The following is a 22,995-nucleotide window of genomic DNA, read 5'->3' on the forward strand; positions in this document are numbered from 1 at the left end:
AGAACAAAAGCCTCTCAAAATCTGTTTCTTTAAGCAGCTTAATCAGAACACGCAAATTTGTCTTAACATATGACTGGAAAAATAAGTTTCTCAGAACTGACTGATTTAATTTTAGAAATACTGTATAATTCCACGCCACGAGGCACCCTCTTCAAACCAACCCAGAAGAAATTTGCCCTTATGCTCAGTTAAAAATTTCTGCGTAAAGGCTATATGGTTTACAATCAAATACATTTACAAAGTCTAGAAGACTGTCAGAACCAACCCCCCTGCCAGCAGAACCCAAGACTAAAAAATTACAGTAGCTGCCTCTTGATTCAAGATTATTAGACTAAAACATGTATTTGTTCAGAAATGCAAGGAAGTATTCATATTTTGATATCACGACAACTTACCTGAAGCCAAATAATTTTCCAGTAAATCCCATCTTGACAGTTTCCAGGCTGCTTCTACTCTGTAAGTGTTCAGTTCAGAAATCCATTCAGACCTATTAGAAGAAAATGAAGGCAATAAAAGTGCATGCTAAACTCAATTTTTTTTCCTTTCCCCCTCAGTATGTTAGTCCTACATCATATTATCAAATTTTATTTGTAAAAAAGTTCTCTTACTTAAGAAGATGCAAGGTAAGCTTGCTTCTAATAAAATTCAATAAAACCAAAGGGTATGCACTGATAACACATAATAGCTGTACAACATGATGCCACAGATGCAATTTCCAAGTGTATTTAACTTCTAGGGTACATTTTAAAAACTACCATCTTTCAGTTCATTTACCCTACTAGGCTACAGAATAGCTATGGAACCAATAGCATCCAAGACACGAATAAAGTTTCTATTTAACAAATTAAAGCACATATCAACAGTGCACACAGTACAGAAAGGAAGTACTAACATTTCTGGAAGACTAGAAATAAAAATTTTCTAGACAAAGCCCTTATTTTCTAGCTTCACACTGCTAGGTATGCTCGATAGCATCAAATGCTTAATAATGCATTAAAATGGTCAGTGAGACACAGGTATAACACATGAGCTTCGTATTACTCAAATAAACATTGTATTAGATGCTTACAGTACCTGTTTGCAAGCACTCCATTGACCTGAGTAATCACAGTAGATAACTGGCCAAGGCCTAACATGGACTTCACTACACCATGATAATGAATAATCTAGAAATAGAAGGGGAAAAAAAAACAAACTACCATATGAAGAAAACCACCCACAATACATTGATGAAATTCATGGTAGTCTGAAGGAAGAAATATGTCCGTTCGGAGGCTTCTTATAATATGAAAAAGCATAACTAATTGCACCATAATCTAAATGAATATTCAAAATTAAAGGTCTATGACTACCAAAAATCACCACTGGCTGTTTTTGAAATGTACCTCACCACAAATATAGTTTGACAGTGATTTATTAAAACCCCAATCAGAGTGTGAATATTTAAAGAAATGAGCAACAACTAGAAGAAAAAAATCACAGGAAGGAAAAAAACCCAAACCTCACAGCAATTTCACTCTTCATGAAAGCATTTTCAAACTCTGGGAATGAAGCAGGGCCATCAAAACACTCTGTTATACCATACCTGTTATCAGCTGCGCTAGATAACCTCTGCCTCATAGGGAAGTGTAAGAAACCATAGGGATATCCTAGCCTAGGAAAGTTTTTACCAGCTTCCATTAGAAGAGTATTTTAAATATAGAATGGGTAATACATGTCTTCAGCTTCCTTTTTGCGCTTGTCATCACATGCCTGTATTCATTTTGGCATATGGAAAGCATGACAGTTTTCCAGTACTGTTTAGTTTTGCAGTACCTTATGTTTATGTTCCAAATAAAGGAAAGGAAAGGGGAACAGAAGACAAATAATTTTAACTTTTCTCTAATCAATTTCCAACTGCTTTTATATTATGAAGATTTTCTCTGGAAGTCAACAATCAAAAGCAGTCAGAATTACTTTGAATAAAACCTGTGGCAACCTGCTTTAATAATTCTCTTGCCATGTACCACTACTGATTGATATTTAAGCAATCCAATTCCAGGCCTTTCCAGGCAAACGCTGAACTTTAAATGGTAAGCTGTCCCAGCAAAAACATCTAACTGTTAATCCAAGCCTGCCAATTACAGTATAAATCTCTTATTGGGTTTGTTTCAGTTCATAAGACACTTCCAATAGCAATAATTATCCAGCAACTGCCACAGCAAACTCTTATGATCCCATTTTACTTAAATATTCTAAAGAAGTATTTTTGGCTTAATCTTGTGTTAGTTAAGAAGGATAAAAAAAATTAATAGAAGAATTTATCTTGTATTTACCTGATCAGGTTCCAGTTGGATAGCCCTATCATAGCAGGCTGTTGCATCTCTTAACAAGCCAATACTTTCATGTTCAAGGATTTGTTCTTTGAGAGATGGTTCTGCTTTCCGAATTGCACTCACCCCAGCTACTCCATCTGGCTCATGCATAGCAGCATACAATTTCTTTATTCAAACAGAATTGGAGATGTACATTAAAAACAACTCTAAGACAACAAGAAGATATTTTACATAATGTGCTTAGAATCACACATCATCTTGAAAAGGGAGAACAAACTACTCTGTAGGACTTCTTGGCATTAAAATTTCATGGAAAATGACAATTTTGCTGGGCTACTTTCAGAGTTGAGCCCTACTTTTGCTTAGCATACTGTAACACTCATGTTCTCCTACTACAGAAAGAATAAAGAATAACACATCTAGTTACCTGAAACCATCTGTGTAAAGTGCAAAATAAATATCCTGTTATTACGTGATAAAGCTATATAATGTGAAGCTGCATTTTACATAAGGTAGAAAAGGAATATACTAAGTTTTCCCAATGTGAAATTCACTGTGGAATCTAAACCATAAGTAACAACAAACAGGCTCATCCCACAGGTTAAAATACTTCTTGAAAATAATTTAAATCATTTTCAACACCCTTAGCATTAGCTCTTTCTCTGCTTTAGAATAAGCCACTCAGCTTTTCTTCAAATGTGTTTTGGCTTTTTTTTTGGTTGTTGCTGGTTTTGTTTGTTATTATAGCTGGCTATGTTTTCTCTGACAAAGGGCACAAAATTAACTAAAAGCAATAAACGCTATGCTTTCAACAAAACCACATTTAACTGTTTTCAAAGTTTCACAATCTTTTATTACACACTAAAAAGCTACTACTTTTTCATATAAGAAACATGCCAAGCAAGGGGGAAGAACTAAACATTGCTTAAAGACAGATGACAGAACACTTGTATCCAATAGCAAGAGCTTAATTACATCTTTTCTTCTTCCCATCCCAGAGAATCTGACAAAGCTTTATTCATCAATGTCTATTTTCTTTTTAAAATTCAACAAACAAAACCCAAAAGGAACTTAACCTGAAGAAATCCAAGATGCTCCTGAATATTTTGTTTCTTCTCTGTGATAAATGATTCAAAGTGCATCACAGCCCTTGTGTAAGCCTTAGAACGAAAGGAAGCCACAGCTAGTGTATCCTGAGGTATGAGGTCTAGAAACCGTGTCACATTTTGGTATTCTCCATAGTCCTCACTTGATGCTATAGAGAAAAGACATTTTTGAAAAGCCTGTCCACTGAAGTTTCATTTATAAGAATGACCTTATGCAGCAGAAGTCAGTTAATTATTCTACAATTTGTGAGATAATCTGATTAATTTAAGATCCCATTTTTCTCTTCTGTCAACAATAATTTATTTAAAACAATCCTGGTGAACAGCCTACACCTTACAAGACAGCATAGACTATGTTAAACTGAATGTTTAGAAAACTACCAAGAAATTAATGTGGTTTTTTTGTTCGTTTAAAATCTGTACTTCTTACAATAGGCATTCAAAATAATGAATTTGGGGTGGGAGGGCGTGGAACTCACAATACCACGGTAAGAAATCATACAGCAGATTAACATTATTTGAATATTGCCTTCTTAAATGGTCATAATATGAAGTAGCAAATTTAAACAGTTTTTGAAGAATGTAAATGCCACTTTATATAAAATAAGCATCACTCACTTTTTAAATCACCTCTGTCTTTGCTAGACTTGCCAGTGTTTTTCTCAGCAATAACGATTTGAAACTTATGTCTAGCCCACTGAGTGAGATGATCAAGCATGGAGAACACTGTCTGTGTGCTCAGCTGACTTAAATCAGATGCACTGTCTTCAAGTCTCCTGGTAGACTGGTCATTATGTTTCAGAACAGCCATAATCTCCACATAAACCTACACAAACAATATGACAAACCACAGAACTGCCATATAGACGTCAAAATCATAGGAAACAGCAATGAACAAAAAAAAAATCAAGCTAAAACCCTAGATATTTTAATTGTATATTTTAATAATTTTGGGGTGCTTTGAAAGCTGTTTGTCCCACAGTCTTAAGAGGAAGAAATGGCTAACAAAGCAGCAGTTGTTGTCACTAAATTCCATGCAGGGAGAAAGCCTTTGAAAAGCAAACCCTGGGATTCAGAATAACCATCACAATTACTGGAATTTTAGGTTTCAAGACACAATGAATGCTACTGCACTTCTGCTGTAATACAATACCTCAAAGTTTGATAAGAGTCAAGTTATTTACTGGCTACTGGATCACAGATCTACTTTTTTATATGTAAGTAAATACCAGGCTAAAAGACCTGCTTGCTGTTTGTTAATAAACATAATATGAATTAACATACATAACAGATGCTTATTGTGGATGTACTCGTTCACACAAGAAAAATCATCACACACCTCTACACACCCAGAATGTTTAAACTCTGGTATCTTGGCTGTGAAATTTCAAATTAATAGAAAGTAAATCATATTTTTCAGTCTCTAACTTCTGCCAAAGCAAACTGAAGGAAAGCAGACTGGATGATTCTTTTCTCTCCTATCCTTGATTTGCTACAAAATTTCTATGAATCCTGCTGTGCATCAATCTGGTAGCTAAATATTTTTTCCATTTAAGTTTTAAGTGTATGCAAGGGGGAGAAAAAAATATGGGTCTGAATTCTTGAAGGTATAAAAGTTCAATTTATTCCTTGTTGCACTCTGTTCCTCTTTGTACTACCCCAGCTCTTGATGTTATTGCAGTCATAATTAACTGCATAATATCTCGTCCTAGGCCCTACTGAAGAAACAGATGGCAATCCACAGAAAAGCAGTTCAACACAATTTTGTATGAATTTATTCAAAGCCCTGCCAGAAAATTTATGTTATGAATCCAGGAAAGGAGTTTAACTTCTCTACAATTTGTTCATATAGGTCTACTGTAACTCTGCAGAGCTGAGCAGCTCTTACAAAGAACAGCTCCTGAACATTCCTATGAAGAACAATACCATCTCAAACATCTCACCTCTTGTTGATCCTCTTGACTGCATCCCAACAAAACATAGACAAGGATGTGCGGAAGCAGATAAAGTGTCACTTTATAGTCGTTCTTCATCATAATACTGCAGCAATCGAAAACTTTTCTGGCAAGATCATGCCGCACCTATAGAAAAATATTATTTCCATGAAAAGCATCATTACATCATTAGAAAAATGCAAATGCCTCAACAATTAATAGGCTTCTTTTTGTTGACAAATACAAATTCTATTCCATCAAATAATTTTAAGATACTTCTCTCCTACAGAAGATTTAATCAGACTTAAACCTGCAACAGGGATGCCAGATGACAGCTGCTACTACTTGTATCAATTGCTGATACATGTAAGACAGAAAGACAACCTAGCTTTGTTTACATGTTCCACTTCTCCATGTTTTCTACATCACTGTGAGCTTGTACTAGCCACAGAAAAATGCTTAAGTTAAGGCCAAGAGTTTACAACTGCACTCAGCCCTTAAAAGCTTGCAAAAACTAGGAAATTTTGAAGATGTTCAACTCTTCTGTCTGAAAAAGAAAGAGGACGGTGTAGCTACTGAGGTATTTTGATTAAATTTACTTAAAGTGGTTGACTTAGAAGTAAAATTTTCAGTGGTTCACTTATATGTTGGAAAGAGAAAAGGAAAGGAAGAATAAGACAAGTACTTTTTATGTGTTGGGACTGTGGAGCTATAAGAAAGCAAAAGAAACCTTTCAGAAACTGAGAAGGCAAATTTGACATTTTCCAGAAGCATTTCAGCTACTTCCCATGAGCCTTTGTCGGTGCCTTCAGCTATACAAGAGTCTCTGGAAAAGGGCAAGCTTCCTAGACTTTTGGCTTTGACAGTGTCTGTGAAGCCCAGTCAAGAAGCAACAATGTTGGGGAAGGGAAGGTGCATGGTTACCTTGATGATGCAAGCAGGTATGTGCTTTAACAGGCCTATAGCAAACAGGCATATTCCCCCATCCACCCCTGACTTTCAGAAACCAAAATGTGGTTTAAGTGTTGTATAAACCAATACAGAAAGCAACTTTATTCTCTTACCTTTGTTATAAGATAACCTGCCCAAGTTGCGGACCATTCTGCAAAATTATCCCCTAATTTGCTTAAGTAAATTGGCTTCTTCATCTTAGACCAATTTACAGACTTTTGATAACTCTTGTACCTGTAATTTTAAAATAGCCATTTAATAATACTATCTTTTTAATTTAACATAATGAAAAACAACAGCACATTGTTAATTATGAAGTTACCTAACTGGAATCTTATTAAGCTTCATCTTCTGAATCTTTTACAAAAGCATTAAGAAAATACTTTCAGTAGCCAAAAGCTTTTATTCTAAAGCTTCTTAAAACAAAACGTGAAATACAAACAACATAACACATTACAAGGATTTTTAAGTATACTTCGAAGTGCTGTTCAAATCAGTTTTCAGAAATTAAATTTGATAAATATTTGAGTATTATGTTCTAGACAGGAAAACCCTAGAACATAAATGGCAGTCAAGAAATGCCAAAAAGTTTGTCTTCCAAAAAGGTAAAACTTATCAAAGATAAGCATGGCTGTCTTCACGAGGAAACAGAAACATTGCTAATTATTTCAAATTAAGGTGCATATATCATTCTAAGTTTTGTTCACATTATTTTTATCATTAATCCAACAAAATGAAAAGACAAATTAAACCCCAGTTGAGTTCCTCTCCTACTTCTTTCTATAAAGGGTAACAAGTAAAGGGGCATTAATGGATTTGAGTACAAACTCAAATTCTAGTGAGAATTTGTACAGAGGAAACAAAAGCTTCAAAACGTTGCGTAAGACAATGCTCTAGGGACAAACAGGCAGATGTGGGCAAAGTTTGAGCTCAGTGTTTTGCTTGATTTACAGAGAATCATATTCAAGGAAGTGCTAATTCAGCTTTACATAGAAAGAACTTATTTGAATTTTGTATATACACACATCACTCTTCACAGAAGAGGACCATTCACAAACCCAAGTTACGATATTGCTAGCCTAGTGGAAAAAAAGAAAAGTTTTTAAAGCTGTTATAAAAAGAAATTGCTTAAGTTGATATATACCGTGTATTTAAGTGAGGTTCCAAGATCTCCTGCACATGCTCAGGAAACCTCCTCCAAAGCCTGGAGCCTGGGCAGTCAGAGTGTGTCTCTCTACAGTCATAAATAGACAGTAACTCCTGAAAACGCATGGTTTACATGACCAAGTTAGCACTGAAAATATTTCATGACCACAGCAGTAATGAAAACTGGCGTACATACAGAAGCAATGAGACAGAAGTTACAGAATGCTTAATTCAGAAATTATAACTGCAAAAATTTAATCCAATACTGTTAATCCCCTATTACTAGGCAGTGCTGATTTCAACTAACTATTGATTCTCTAGATTCTCCAAGCTGGTGTTTGGACCATGTTATCTCTTATTCTTCACACCTGCCAATAAACAAGGACTAGAAGTTAGTTTGATTCCTCCTTATGCATAAGCTAATGAAATCTTCTTATTCCACTGACTACAAGGGGCCCCTTATTTTCTCTTGGAGCAAAGAATTCTCCTGAAGTTTTCACAAAGATATTGAGTAACAACAAAAATCCAAGAAAAAACCCAAACACCAAAAAACCAATGACCAAATCAGTTTGGAGTTGCCAAACCACTGAAAAGAATAGTAGGCTCCCTTTCAGTTACTTCTTATAAGCATAAGCATAATAATCCTCTTAGGACTATTTACTGCTTTTCATTTCTGCCTATGGAACCTGCACCATTTCTAAGAAAGCATCAGGATTCCTACATGAATCACTATGTTTGGACTGTTAGTTACCTCTGAAACATCAGATCTCTCCTAAAATATCATGACACAAAAGCAAACAAATCTTCTTTTATTTGACAATTCCCCAGAATTCTAAGTGAGCACTAAAGAGTTTAAAAAATAAAAAAATCACTACTCTGAATAACCTTCTACCTTGCAATTTAAAGCTCTACAAGAAAAGTTTCAAATACTTAAACACGTACTTTGAAATGTACTTTTATATTGCATAATTCTAAGTTCAGTGTGATAGGAAATCATTTGTGAAGAAAAAATAGGATCTAACCACATATCTTACCTGAATTGCATATGCTGCAGAATCCTGAGCCCGAACATTATCAGCATAAGCAAGGAACGCTCTGGTCAGTTCCATTAATAATCCATAGGCAAAATTTGGATCCTCCACACCAGCCTCCATCACAAACAGAATGCCAGTGTTATTAAAACAGAGTAATCGCTCCGTCTTTAATCTATGAATAACACTTTGAAGCCTAACTCTAAACTGGTTTATGTAAGAAAGCAAGTGTAGATTCCCACAGCCTAAAATTGAGGTTCCCTACTCCCCAAGTACTTTTAAAAACCCCTTAATGCTAAGCACAATACTACAGCAATACTTCTTACCACAAACGTAAAATGCTTTCCTTGAGTTTCGCTTGTTGAGAAGTCGAGCCTGCCAGGATCTATGGCTCCCAGTTCACCTAAACATTCTCCACAAAGTAGTCGGGCTTGAGAATTTGCATCCTGGCAGCCGATAAGAAGTACAGTTACCAACTGGGAGATGACTGGCTCCACAGTTTCGCTGTCTGTTACATACTTTATCAATTTTTCCTAGGAGGTTGAAAAATAAAGATGAGTTTACTATAAACTCATGGTTGTAGAATAACAGTCTCAGATATTTTTCATCTGTAACTCACTCTTTAACTCTGTATTTCATTTACCCTTGACTTTAGGTTAGCGAGTCAAATACTGTCAATTTGTAACTATAGCCCATTGCCATATTATTGCTCACGATCCTAGGAAGAACTAAACAAATGAGTAAGAATGAGGGAATTGGAAGTCAATTAATAATGCTGTCATGGCAAATACTGTATTTCATTACCATGCACCTCTCTACTAACTTTATTTTCCTTCCTTGTCTTACCAAGAAAAACCTCTCTTCTACATCATCTTTTTCACTTATCTGTGACTTTTCTTCATGTGTTCTGATACTTCCTCTCAATTTCTTTCATGCAGCTGTTGTCATACCTTCCGAGTTTGCTGCCATTTGTATCTTTATTATCTCCTTTTTGTGGGCCATTTCTTCACTCTCAAGTCCTACAAAGCCCAGGGTTTCAAGTCCTTTGATCAATGCCCATCATTTTAACTGGATGACCCTTCATTTTGGCCCAGCTTTTATTCTCCAGTTCCACATTTAGTCCAAACACAGAAAAAAATTTCTCTTAATAATGTGATGAAGTTTGCAATCGTTACGTTTAATGAAAACTGAAACCACAGCAAACATAACAGAGCAAATAGTTTTACAAGCTGTGGAACTAATTAAGTTTGATTTGCCTCAATTATTTTTATGGACTTCTAAGAAAGACATGGCAAGATTTTGCTGACCTGAGCTGCAAGAATTACTCATTGGCCAGGAATATACATACATAACGATTGTTTGTTCTTAAGCTAGGATTTTTTTAAATTTCTGACTGAAAAGAGTGTCCCACAATTGTATAGCTATTAAGGGCATAGATTTGTTTATTGATTTATTTATTAAATTAAGTCACATACACCTCTCTGGGCATATAAACACACAGATTTGTGAAGCAGTATCTTCAACTTACATATGGCTATAAAAGTTATTTTAGTATAATCAATTAATTCAAATTATTGAGGGTATAAGGCAAAGACGGAAGAGGAAAAAAATATTAAAGGTGTGAGGTGGTCACACACATCTTAATTCTTTCAGATATTACACTCACACACACAAAAAAGCAGCCTTTAATGTATTAGTCTCCTGATGCAAAAGCCATACATGTTCTAACAGAGAACAAGCCCACACAATAGATTGCTGAAATGGACTTCTTAAGACATATCTTTCCTCAGAGTTGAAGAAAAGATAAGAAATGTTGATTCAGCAAGGCTAGTGGTACATCCCACAGATTTGGAGGATTTGAGAGTCCTCTCGCAAGGAGACATGATGAAAAAGAACCCCTACTCCCCATTACATTAAGAAACAGCTAGCTTAATAATTTGAGGAGAATACCACAGTTCATGTTAATATCCAGTAACAGTGATGATTTTTATATTGTTGGTCCAGATGTGACTGATTTATTTTTATTTCTACTGAAGGCAGTTTTCTATACCTGATTTCTATATAATGTTTCTTTCAGGTTGGTAAGTGCATGAATACGAACATCCACGTTCTCATGCTGAATAGCCCTCATAGACAGCTGCAGTGTTGTCTGCAAGTCGGTGCTTTTGGAGGATTCCTGAACAAGACGTGACATTAGAAGTTCAAGTTAAGCATAACAAGAACACAGCTAAGCAACATCTCAACACAAGTGAGAACAAGCACAAACAACTACCTTTCTGCCTACATTCTCACCTACATCCATAGACCACAGACTCATTGTTTCTTAAAATGTTTTCTTCAAAAAGTGGCTATATTTACACCTCTGTGCAAGTATAATGATTGCATAAACAAAAGTAATTAAATCAGAATAAGCTGTTTAGAGTACCTCATTATCTGAAAATCAAATTAATTTTTACTTTTGTTACCTCACTCCCACTACATAATTGCTACTTCCCATCTATTACCTAACCATTCTGACAGCAAGCAAAAGAAATAGACCACGGAGTGTTGCAGCACAATCAAACTAGTCGGCTGCAACAAGGCTTTACTATTGGTCAGATTCTACTGACTGTGCTGTATCTCCCTCCTCCAGAGATCAGACCATACTGCTCCTCCTCCATCTGACCCCCTCTCCCACCATCCTCAGGGCTACTTAACCACTTAGCAGGAACGAGCTACAGCTGCACATTGCCCATGTCAATCAACCCACTGCCTTGGAGGCAAGGCCACAGCTGCATGTTATCAATGCTGATCAACCCACTGCCTTCATTCCTCTACAACAGAGTACTCCTGAAAATAGACAAATTTTGTTAGCTTTAAAGAGAATATGGAAGGGGGATCAAATTAAAATAGTTTCTCTTGTAACACAATCATTGCCATAGCTTATACTGCTGATTTTCATAATATCTTTAGTCTGAAAAAGTTGAAAAGTGTTTAAGAGATGCTACATAAACAAGCATGTTGAACATGAGCGTATTTCACTCCTAAAGAAAAATCAGAACCTGCTTCAAAGTATTCCTGCAATACACAAATTCTGTTTTGTTGTGGAAGCAGAGAAGTACTATTTCCACTTAACAGTAAACTACACATTTTCTTCATCTGTCATTAATTCATTTGACACATTAAAAATAAAAAAATAAATAAAAGCAGCTGTACCTTTCTGTATTCCTGAAGGACGACCTGAATTTCTTTTAATTCCGGAAGGTCAGGCAGAAAATATATTTCATGTAAAAAGTCTCGCACTGCATCCCTAATAGTTAGCAAAAAAAACATTGCAAAGAACATAGCAAACATTAGTTGGATCGGGAAAACCTTAAAAACCCATCAACAGAAAGCAATGAAATGTAATGACAGGAACAACAAAGGCTTGAAAAACAAAAAAGTAAATTCCATGGATTTTTATCTAAGTATAAATATTAAACAATTTGTTTCTCTTGTTACTTGACTAAGCCACAGGTATTCCTCCTCTACGCTTTAAATTACTTTCTCTTCCAAAGACAGTTCTTTCCAAAGGTTTCAAAGTTGCCATTCATCTCTACCAGGACTGGCTGCTCTTATTTTGGACACTGGCCAAAGGGTGAGCATAATCCTATTTGATGTGAATCCTGTTCCAGTTTTCCTCATAAGAAAAGGAAACACAACCAAAAAAAAGAATTCTGTGTTCCTAACATGAAGGAATCTCTTTCAGTTTTGCTGATATGGGCTTCTACAAGAGCCTTATTACTCCTGCTGTCGCCTTTTATTTTGAATACTGTTGGCATGATAGAGTGCAAGAAAAATGACAACCCAACAAAAGTAATCAAGATAAAAACTATCATCATTCCTAAAAAAAAAAACCCAAATCATAATTTTAAGCTAAAAAAAAATAAAATAAAAAGAATTAAGGCTCAACACTGTTGTGAAAAAGTGTCACAAAAATTTAAGTCTTTTGCATTAGACTGGTTTTATTTTCAGTTGGTGCAAGCACTTGTGAGGAGGCTGTATGAAATCTTACTCAACATTAAATTCTGTGCACTTAAGTATAACTAATTATTGAAGGAAACAAATAAGTAACTAATTTCCTATTTCCAATCCTGTACACTTCTCTCTAGCTTACAGTAAACGTTAACAATCATTGTTATCCTCGCTGTGTGCCCTGTAGAGGGAAGTCTGCTTCTGTACCAGCACAAAACAACACGGAATCAGAAAACCTGGCAAGGATCAGTGTCTGAACGAGTTGTAAGTTGGCCATATCATCATGTATTTTTAAAGGACAAAATAAAAACACCTTTTCAGATGAGGCTATTATTTGTAAAAGTTCACAATCTCATTGTAATTTAGAGAAGTGGGACTTTTATAGAACACACACAATTTTGCAGAAAAACAATTTTTCTCATCTCAGTGCTGGACAACTTTAATTAAGCATCATCCCCATTTGTATTGCAGAATTTAATCAACATAACTGTAAATATTTTGTACGGTACCTGTTCTCAACTATGAGAAAGTAAAATACTGCTGTAGTTTCCCTTGGCTGGATATGTATTAGGGGCAATAACACTACTATCACATGACTAAGCAAGGAGCCAAGGTATGAATGGTCCAGACTTCGAACAAAACAATCCCAGGCTCTAAACAAGAAAAGACAACAAAACAACAGTAATCAATGATGTTTTTCTCTGCATAAAGATGTTTTAGGTGAGTCATTTAGGTGAGAAGCATTTTAAAGTTACTTCAGCTCTATGGTTTAGATTACTGTCTAGAACAAAACAAAACAGTGTATTCAAGGACACAAATGGCATGTCACTGGGCACACTATCAGTTCACCTGCAACACAGTTCTGGAAAGTCGTCCTTGTATCTTAGAGCTGTTCGCAGCGTAGTCATCATCTTCACTCTTACTGAACTGATGTGTTTGGGACCCATGAGCTTCATTAAAGACATAAGACTGTTCAAGGCCTAGACATAGAGAAATTCATTTTAGTGTATTAAGAGACTCAGTAAAACATAGACAAGCCATATTTTCTAATAAAACCAGGCTACCTCAGTGTCGTGATTTAGCCCCAGCTGATAAAGTACCATGCAGCCACTCACTCACCCCTTGCCACAGGGATGGCAAGGAGAATCAGGAGGGAATGTAAAGTCAAGTCTTGAAATAAGAACAAATTAACAACTGAAATAAAACAAGTAATAATGATAACAACTACTATTATGAAAAGGAGGGAGAAGGGGAGAGAAGCAAAATCCAAAGCGAAGGGAGAAAAGAAGACAAGAGATGCACAGTACAGTTGCTCACCACCCACTGACTGATGCCCAGCCACTCCCTGAGCTGCAGTTCGCCGGCCCCAGCCAACTCCTCCTGTTTATATACTGAGCAGCATGTTCTAAGGTGTGGGATATCCCTTTGGCTAGTTCAGGCCAGCTGTCCTGTCTGTGTCCCCTCCCAATTTCCTATTCCTCTCCAGCCTCCTCCCCAGCAAGGCCTGAGAAACTGAAAAGTCCTTGATTTAATATAAACATTACCTAGCAACAACTAAGAACATTTATCAACACTATTCTCACACCAAATCCAGAACAGAGCACTGCAACAGCTACTAAGAAGAAAATTAACTTTATCTCAGCTTAAACCAGGACAGTTGGCTTAAGAAACCATACTCTATAAGACATCAAATGCGGTCTGATGTTTCAATAAACAATTGGGAGGTTAGAGAAGAGAATGAAAGGGACTCTGTACTGACAGTGTTGTAACAAAAAGTTGTTATTTAGGCTGTTGATAGATTGATGAGGAGTAACACCAAAGGATACCATTAGTTATAGAATCCCGTTATAGGATAATTGACTATATGTCCAAAGTTTTAGAAGCTGAAAAGAGTGGGGTTTGGAAATACAGAGAAAACAAACATGTTTAAAAAAAAACCACAACAAAACACCAACAACAGAATTGACATACAACTTCTGGCAGAAGTGATAGGTAAGCTTCATGGAACAGGTAATAGCTCAGTTGTCAATGAGACTGAAGAAGGACAGAAGAGAAATACTGAGACACAGAAAAATCAGGAGATATTTCAGCCACAGTAACACTGTACCAAATAAGGTAGTACAACATCCAGCATAACAAATCAGTAACAGAGAAAGAAACTTGAGCTTAAGGAAAGGTCATGGAAGGGGAAACTCACCAAGAACAAAAAAAGCAAGAAAAGGTAGAAACAACACCAAGTGCAGCAGAAGAAATACTATACAAATGAAGAAATGCAGAAAGCATAAAAATAAGAGGCTATGAAAACGAGATCATTCCAATGTGAATATCTGAGAAGCAAAAAGCTTGAAGGAACACCAGACAAAATGTAGTCTGTCAATGTAAAGGTTATATATATTCTACCATTGAAAAATTCCCTACAGAAATCTGCACTGCCTCTGTGAGGTGGCTAAAAGGCCTGTCTTGTGGTTAAAAAAAAACTGTCTCAGCAAAGCAGAATTTTCAGACTCTGTCTCAAGTTGTGAGCTTCAATTTCTCTAAATGGTCTCTACTGTAAAACTCAAAGGAGCTGTTTTGTGAGAAGCAAAACAAATAAAGCTGTTTCTCTTGGATTTGCATGTTTTTTTTCTTTAGCTTTGCCCTTTGGTGCCCTTGTAACTGTTCCCTGCAGTAACTCCAGTTTTCTCCAGATTCCCTCATCCTACACTTCATTTCTTTCACACATATAAAACACACACATGGATTCCTCCTCTATAATTACTGATTGACTGACTTGTTAGATGTACCATGTCTAACTAACTGAAATATATAACTACCTGAAATGAAACATGAAAGAAACAAAATAAAATTTTGAGCTTACACAGAAGTCCTACCCACAGTGAGACCAGCAGTTTTCAAGCATCGCATCAGAGCCTTAGTACCTTTGAGACTTCAATGACAACTGCACAATCACATAAATAAGTCTGGAGTATTAAAGTAGCCCTTAATTTTGAATATTAAGACAAAGATAATCAAGTTTATGCACCATTTTTTTGTCCTCAATGCCAACACTGGAACTCAGTAACTGCATGTTAAAAAATGCCAAGATACCAAGCAATTTAGGTTGCAGATAATCAGCCTGTGGAGGAAAAAGAAAAAAAAAAAGAAAAGTAAAAACTCCAAGCAATCTTACTATTAACATATTCCTAAGCTATAAGAAATTACAAAGCAACTATGAAATGCTAATTCGGAAAGACAAATGAGAAGAATCCCAAATACATACACTGCTCCTTATGAAGTATCAGCACTAATGAAAGACATTCCTATTAGACTATAGGGTTTTTGCTTTGGTAGGGTTTTGGCATTTGTGCGTCTTCTTTGTTTGTTTGTTTGTAGTGGGTTTTTTGTTTTGGTTTTTTATGCATATTGGGTATGTAACTCCGTTACAGGAACACGTAATATGAAATGCCAGCCTTTCCTCCACTTCGTTTTCCCCACCAAATAAGTGATGTTCAGAGAATACCAAATTGTCTTCACTCTCAGACTGGAGAAAAAAAATATCACTGAACAGAACTGAACATGAATATTTTTATGTCCTTACCATTTGTTCAGGTGATGTTATTTCTCTAGGTCCCTGATAAGGATCATCATGAGATGCAAATGTAGCCAATATTGACAAACCATTGAAGACTTGTTGATAGTGCTCTCCTATACGCAGCAATAATTCATTATGCAGCCCCTGGTAGTCCTGTCTAAGCAAGCTGCCCAGTTCTATTTCGGTCTCATTCTATAATCAAATAGCAAACAGAAACCAAGTCTTCATTTCATCATAATGAAACTAGCACGCTGAGAAACAGAAGGCATTTGACTCTGGTTGATTTACCATAGAAATCAAAGAAAGCTTCTAGTCAGCTCAGTGTTAGATAAACAAATTTTTTAGTTTTAAAGTTCACAAAATATCTTACAACAGTTCTTCAGAGCCAACAGAACAGATTATGAATGACAAGAACAACAAAACTTCTGCATACACAATTTCCCCACCTATACTTTGCAATATCTTAACTTTAATAAAGCAGAAAGCCTGCTATACATTAATTGTTGCTCCTAATCTGCACATATAATAGAGCAAATGCCAATTTACCTTAAGGTAATGAAGCGCCCTCTCAAGCTCATCCTTGGAGCAGGAACAGACCAAATGAGAGAAGATGTATTTGAAGTTATTGATTAAAATCTCTCTTCGGTTTACATTCAGCTGTTTTGCTATGGTCCGAATAAGTGTGGAGGCTGCAGGACTAGCCTTGGCTGCAAGGTCTGGAAGCAAAACTTGTAGGGTCCGCTGGTAAATTAAGAACAACACAATAGAAAAAACAGGCAAACAAAAAAACCCTCCCAAACCCCAGGGTTTGGCTTTGTTCCATTTCTGTCAGTACAACATTACACATCTCTGGTCATACGTATGACCACAGGTATGAATAAAGAACAACTTTAAGATGGAAATACCCAGGAAAAATGCAGATAAAATAAATTACTTAAGGAGGTGCTTCACCTAATCCATACTGAGAAGCATGCAAACAAAAGTGGGCTAGCATTTTTTCTGTCTATACAGATTCTCCACAGAAAGAGATCTTGAGAAAAAAAAACCAAAACCCTACAAAAAATCCGCAACACAAAAAAACCAGACCCAGACTCAACACCACTCCCCCAACCTACCAGTCAACTAGAACACAGCTTACTTAATGGTTGTGCACTTCCCATCTACCAACAAGCAAAATGTGAGTATGAATAAGAAGCTACTTAGGCTTCAAGACTGACAGATATCTAACCAGATCAGGAAGAGATCTATCCACCGAACAATAGCTTTCTTCATTTGAAGCAAGAAAGTACACACCATGCACAAAATCACACCTTACAGATAATTCCTCCAAGGGCACTACATCATTAATATCAATATGCGCTATGAACACTCCAGGCCTTAGTTACTTCATCATGTCATACATGAATTAGCACTGTGGCCGCTGCTGTAACTCCTTGATAAAACTGTCCCTCTGCATTTGAGCTCCCAGTTGCAGCAATCCCAGAGTATTCTATACTATAACAAAGAGCAACTAGAGAAAAGATTCAGTTTCATGACATTCACTGAAAATTTGTGGACTAAAATAGAAATCCACAAGCATGCAAACACGCACACAGTCAAAAGTAAAACGGACTGACCAACTTACTGAGAGAAAGCGATTTAGATCTGGAAAATCAAATACACTGGCGATCTCAGATAACATGTCCAGAGCCATTTCTCTTTGGTGAGCAGCTGTTTGATTCTGTAGCTCATTACCCTGGCATGGAGCACTTAATACTGCCATCTGGCTGGAGTGCAGGGATTCTACTAGAAACTAAGCATGAAGAAATATGTACTTAGTATTACTTTCCCCTTTTTCATTCCCTAAAAATAAACACAAAGTTTTGCTCCTCATTCTATGCATCTGTTTTTCCTTCTCATTCGTTGCATAGATTTATGATTATTACTTTGCAACAGAACTGGATTATCATTTACTTAATAACCACATTTAATTTCACAACCCTGGATTCAGACATTGCATTATTAAAAAAGTATTCAAAATTAGAAAAGTTTGCTTTTGATAATTTTCTTCTAACCGGAGCTCCTGTCCTTAGATAAAGGGTGTAAGAGAAAAACCAAATCAATCACATCAGTCTTATGCCTGTGGTACATTGACTTCAATTCCAATTTAAAATCATAGCTTCTTGTGGCAAAGGTTCCATACAATGCAAGAAACTATATATAGAGTTCCTTTATTTCAGAATAACAGCATCTAGGGAATAAGAGAGAAAAGCAATACTGTTGAGGGGAGCAGATCATGAAAAAGTCAAAGACTTCCCATCCTTCCTGAATGTTTGTGGGTTGTGGGTTTTTTAAATCATCTCTTTCTTGTCCAATGAGATTTCACCTTGTAAAATACTGTAATTTTAACATCATTTTCAAAACACACAAAAAGAACCATCAACTCTTTTTACCTGACAGATAGGCTTCTTGTACTGACTGAAAAATGCTTGCAGTTTTATGGACTTTGCTGCTGCCAGGGATCGAATTTCTGTGTATGCTGCTCCAGCCACAGAAGCTGACTTGGACAACAAACAGTGTAACAAATGCAAGAGGGCAAATGGTACCAAATCTCCTTTTGATGCCCTTACAAAATAAGCAGAAGAAAAAGAATTACAAAGGAGAAAAGAATCACTGCATTAATAACACTACTTCAGAATATACGATACCATAATGCAAAATGACTCATCATTCTATTTGCATGGCTTATCTATTCCTATGACAGGGCAAAAGAAAATGAAGAATGTTCCATACGAATCAACAGCATGGAACAGTTGCAAAGGTCTCTGGACCACGGCTGACCTTGAAATAAGTAATTTACTCACATTTACACCTGAACAAAAGGTTACTTTGCATCACAAACTGACATTGCAATTTTCACTGTACTAACAAAAATACCTTCCAATATCTCCTGTTGTGAGAATCAAGGTATCTTTAAGCTCATTATTTCTTGATATTTTGGCATTTGTATAGGCTTCTTTCATTCTTGAAACTAACAGCTGGAACATAGGAAAAAAAACCAAAAAAAATTTAGAGCATTTGACATTAGTGAAAAAAACCCATAGTTAAGTTAGGAAAAACAACAGAAAACAAGTAAAAACTCACCTCTTTTATGAATCCTTCTTCAGAGTCTAAGGATTCTAGTATGTTCTTTATGCACTCACTGAAAGCCACTCTGACAGCTTTGTCTGGATCTTCCATTAGATTTAATAAAGACCCAACAAGAACCTTCACACTGGACTCATCAGTGTTAAAATCCAGATGTTTGCAAAGATGAGGTATATTATCTATAAATGCTGGGTGGCGAGGAAAGGAAAAAGTATTTTTAATGTTTTGTAAAAATCTATTGAAGTGCACAAAACAGTGATGCAAGTAAGCCATAAAGCACACTGTATTTTTTGTTAATCGGAAGAGTAAGTATTGTCAAACCAGGCACACTATTTAAGATTCACATTTTATCAAGTATTATGTTTCTATATATAGCCATAGAACAAAATTGAGCCATGGTAGTTTAAAAATAATATTAATGACTACTCCAAAGATAAGCGGTGATATCAACAGAAATACAACACTTCAAGCACCATTATAGCTATTAAAAAAAGAAAAAGAGGAATGCAGAAAAGTATAGTAGCAGTGACTTAGTACCTCACATAGAAGTGCAAAATGTTAAAGGTAAAGTCACCCACCTAACTTTACTGAACTGGATACTTTGCTATCGAGGAGAGTAAGAAATGGCTTGAAAACACGGGCTTGCACGGAACAAGTTGTTTCATGAGTAGGAGTCACAGTAAGGCTACTACATAAAATACCAGAAGTAACATCCTTAATAGCAGAGTCCACTAAGGAAGGTCGTACACTGAACGTGCCAGAAAGACAGCAAGACAATTTCCCAACTATAGTAGCACAAGCCTCCTTGACTAGCTCAGACTTATCCTTAATTTGATTTCTGAAATGGAAACAAAACCAAAACCATTTTAATAGATCATTTACCTAGAAATCTGTATTTCTACATTGCCTGAATTCTCTATACCAGAAGTACTATTAGGACAATTTAAGGATCCACCTGACTAAATTAAATTCTCTTTTTTTCTTTCCAGATTACCCTCAAGTTCTATTAAATGTCTGAAGAAGCACTGAGCACAGTGAGTCTGTCATATTAAAGAAACTGAAGACCAGACACAATAGGACAGAACACACCAAGCTGTATATTACAGAAGGCAGGGAAATTGGAAAGATTTTAAGAGATATACAGACAAGTCTCACGTATATTTAACAAAGATATCACCTTTCCCCTCCTTCATTCAAATTGGGGTCTTCAACTAGCCAAGTAATTTGCATACTGACATGGGAAGTGAACACTATTCCATCATACAGACATCATCACTTACACCTATCCTGTTGATATCTTACAATTTCTGAAATTGAGAGCTAGCAAATTCTGGATGAAATAGAAATAAATATTTATTTTTGCACTTATACATTTCATATTTGTTATTTTTTCTTCTTGCACAGAGACAGAAAAGCAGCATTAATACATACAAAAGAGCTTCAGGAATCACGCTGCAGGACTGCACACTTGGTGGGTGAAGCAGGAGAGAGAATCCTTTAATGCAAGTAGCCCGAATTACTTCATGGGGACTTTGTAGTGCCCAATGGTAAATGGATTTTCTCCAATCCAGACAGATGTTTTTTGGGAAGAGAGACAGAAGGAGCACACAGTGTGACTGAGTTTGGGGTGCTAAAGAGAAAAACCAAAATTAAGCAAATAGTTATTTGATCTAAACTTTTAATATCACCATAAGAGGAAAAAGAAAATAATTTTACTTTAGAAGAACCATTCCAGAGAAACATTAGGGTTATATATTTTAAAATACTTACAGAAACACTGTGCAGTTTTTTGACTCAAAATTAGAGGATCGAACCCAAAAGCAGATGACTTAAGAAAAGAATCATCAGGATGGCTGTAAATCCAGGGCAGAGACAGCAATCCACATAAGTTACCAAGAATCTCATCACTTAGTGGAATTTTCACTAGAAGTGAAAAAAAATAAAGCAACAAACCCCCCTGATACTTGTCCAACTCTGTATAGTTTATAAAACAGGTGCACATTTTATGTTCTTAATTTGTTACAAAATGTTATTTTTTTCTATCAACATAGATTAGTATCACTGTTCCCACATGTTGATATCCTACATTTTAGACATATAATATATGACGTAGTGCCACATCAAAATAATCTAAAAATTTAATTAAACAGTTGACAACATTTCATACATGAGCAGCAGAATGAATACAACTTTGGGATCTCAGGATTTGTACAAATACTCTCAGGTGGACTTTGGGATGGGTAGTAAGCTGAACTCATAATGCTTTAGTCTTAGTAGAGTCTGTCCTCCATCATACTAGCTACTTTTAAAAAAAACATGCAAGTACTTAATATTTTTGGTACACTTCCTATGTGCCACATTTGCTGAAGCTGGTCAGAAGCCTTGAAATCTTTTAGTGAAACTGAGATAGTAAAGCATGCTGCCTCTGTGTATTTTAAGAAGAAAGCTGCTAAAAGTTCCTTCTTTCTTAGGCATATTAACTATCCCTATGTAGTCCCTTGTTTGGATAAAAATCTACAGAAGTACAGGCAAACACTAGTAAAATACATTCAAAAAGGAATGCAAAAGAAGCTCTCTGAACAGAGAGGAGCACTCTTTGTTTTTTAGTGTGACTTTTTTTGTACAGGAATTGGAGTTCCAGCACAAGATCTGTAATTTGAGTACCTCTTCCACAACAGACTAATTTAGTCAGATGCATTCCTAATTTAAAAATCCAATAAAAGACATGCTAGTTTAAAGGATTTCTCACCTTGTGCATACAGTAAAGCATCAAAGATTTTCACTATTCTGTCAATCACTTGTTCTAGGTTCATAGTCTGCGTAGCAGCCTCTAACAGGTTTATACAGGTTTTCAATACTCTTGTGATAAAATCAGAGGAAATCCATATGAACTGTATATTCACCACTGAATCCGAGGAGCTCGGAGTATTCTTACATGTGTCAGCGTTACATGGATGAGTTACTTTATGACCTATACTGTTAAAATAGAAACCACATGATCAATGCAACAGACTATAAAAATCTAATACTGTATTGTTTGTAAGCAAAGTTATTATGAAAATGTGGTTCTTCGAAGCATACAGGACTTATCCAATACTTGTCCTGATACACGGACAAGCACTGAAGTAATCTACAGAAATTATAGTAACAGTTCCAAGAAACTATTGGTCTCACAGTTTCACCTTGGTACCTTTACCTGGTAGAATTTGTTGGGGGAGAAAAATGAACTATGCACAAAGCAGCTAGTCGCAGGATTACAGCGATCCCTTCTATGGTCTGAAGAACATCCTCTGTCAGAATTTCCTTCTCAAGGGTAAGTATTAAGGATGCAGCTTTCTTTGTGATGGCATTCCACAGAGCACTCTTCAATTTCATGTTTACAGGACTAAGTCTGTAAATTAACCATATTAATTGTTTTCCAATACATACTTTTCCAGAAAAGATAAACCATCATAGCAAAACCAGAGCTAATCCATGTGGGATACAAGATTAGGAAAATACCAAACGAAGCTTTAGCTTAAATATGCTCTTTGGGAGAACAAGATACTAACTCAAGTGAAGTATGATGCAAATCAGACATCTGAAAGGCTATAAAGGCTATAAACACTACAATCCCAGGGTGGTTCCTGATGACTATAAAAAGGCAAACGTTACACCCATTTTCAAGGAAGGCAAAAAAGAGGATTCAAGGAACTATAAGCCTGCCAGACTAACATCAGTCCCCGAGAACGTTACGGAAAGTCTTCCTTGAACTCATTTCTAGCTACATAAAGGACAAGAAGGTGGCGAGGAACAGCCAGCAGGTATTTACCAAGGGCAAAT

The 22,995-nt window shown here is 36.0% G+C and overlaps 1 protein-coding gene across 2 annotated transcripts in view; it reads right to left on the reverse strand.

The window, feature by feature from the left end:
• ATR (ATR serine/threonine kinase) overlaps window positions 1-22,995 on the reverse strand; it is a 42,680-nt gene that overhangs the window by 13,995 nt on the left and 5,690 nt on the right. For both annotated transcript variants that reach the window (XM_037406599.1, XM_037406600.1), the window contains 26 exons: window positions 22,370-22,564; window positions 21,923-22,149; window positions 20,944-21,096; window positions 20,605-20,803; window positions 19,752-20,011; window positions 19,171-19,361; window positions 18,964-19,064; window positions 18,480-18,651; window positions 17,672-17,839; window positions 16,594-16,788; window positions 16,054-16,239; window positions 15,499-15,591; window positions 13,326-13,456; window positions 12,986-13,129; window positions 11,679-11,772; window positions 10,534-10,659; window positions 8,810-9,016; window positions 8,487-8,600; window positions 7,451-7,566; window positions 6,420-6,540; window positions 5,365-5,502; window positions 4,040-4,247; window positions 3,392-3,570; window positions 2,316-2,480; window positions 1,075-1,166; window positions 396-487 (listed from right to left, as the gene is read on the reverse strand). In XM_037406599.1, coding sequence (XP_037262496.1) covers window positions 396-487; window positions 1,075-1,166; window positions 2,316-2,480; window positions 3,392-3,570; window positions 4,040-4,247; window positions 5,365-5,502; window positions 6,420-6,540; window positions 7,451-7,566; window positions 8,487-8,600; window positions 8,810-9,016; window positions 10,534-10,659; window positions 11,679-11,772; window positions 12,986-13,129; window positions 13,326-13,456; window positions 15,499-15,591; window positions 16,054-16,239; window positions 16,594-16,788; window positions 17,672-17,839; window positions 18,480-18,651; window positions 18,964-19,064; window positions 19,171-19,361; window positions 19,752-20,011; window positions 20,605-20,803; window positions 20,944-21,096; window positions 21,923-22,149; window positions 22,370-22,564 — 4,067 coding nt within the window. The remainder of the gene's footprint in view (window positions 1-395; window positions 488-1,074; window positions 1,167-2,315; window positions 2,481-3,391; window positions 3,571-4,039; window positions 4,248-5,364; window positions 5,503-6,419; window positions 6,541-7,450; window positions 7,567-8,486; window positions 8,601-8,809; window positions 9,017-10,533; window positions 10,660-11,678; window positions 11,773-12,985; window positions 13,130-13,325; window positions 13,457-15,498; window positions 15,592-16,053; window positions 16,240-16,593; window positions 16,789-17,671; window positions 17,840-18,479; window positions 18,652-18,963; window positions 19,065-19,170; window positions 19,362-19,751; window positions 20,012-20,604; window positions 20,804-20,943; window positions 21,097-21,922; window positions 22,150-22,369; window positions 22,565-22,995) is intronic.

This window comes from Falco rusticolus, chromosome 13, assembly GCF_015220075.1.
Source record: "Falco rusticolus isolate bFalRus1 chromosome 13, bFalRus1.pri, whole genome shotgun sequence".
Taxonomy (NCBI): domain Eukaryota; kingdom Metazoa; phylum Chordata; class Aves; order Falconiformes; family Falconidae; genus Falco; species Falco rusticolus.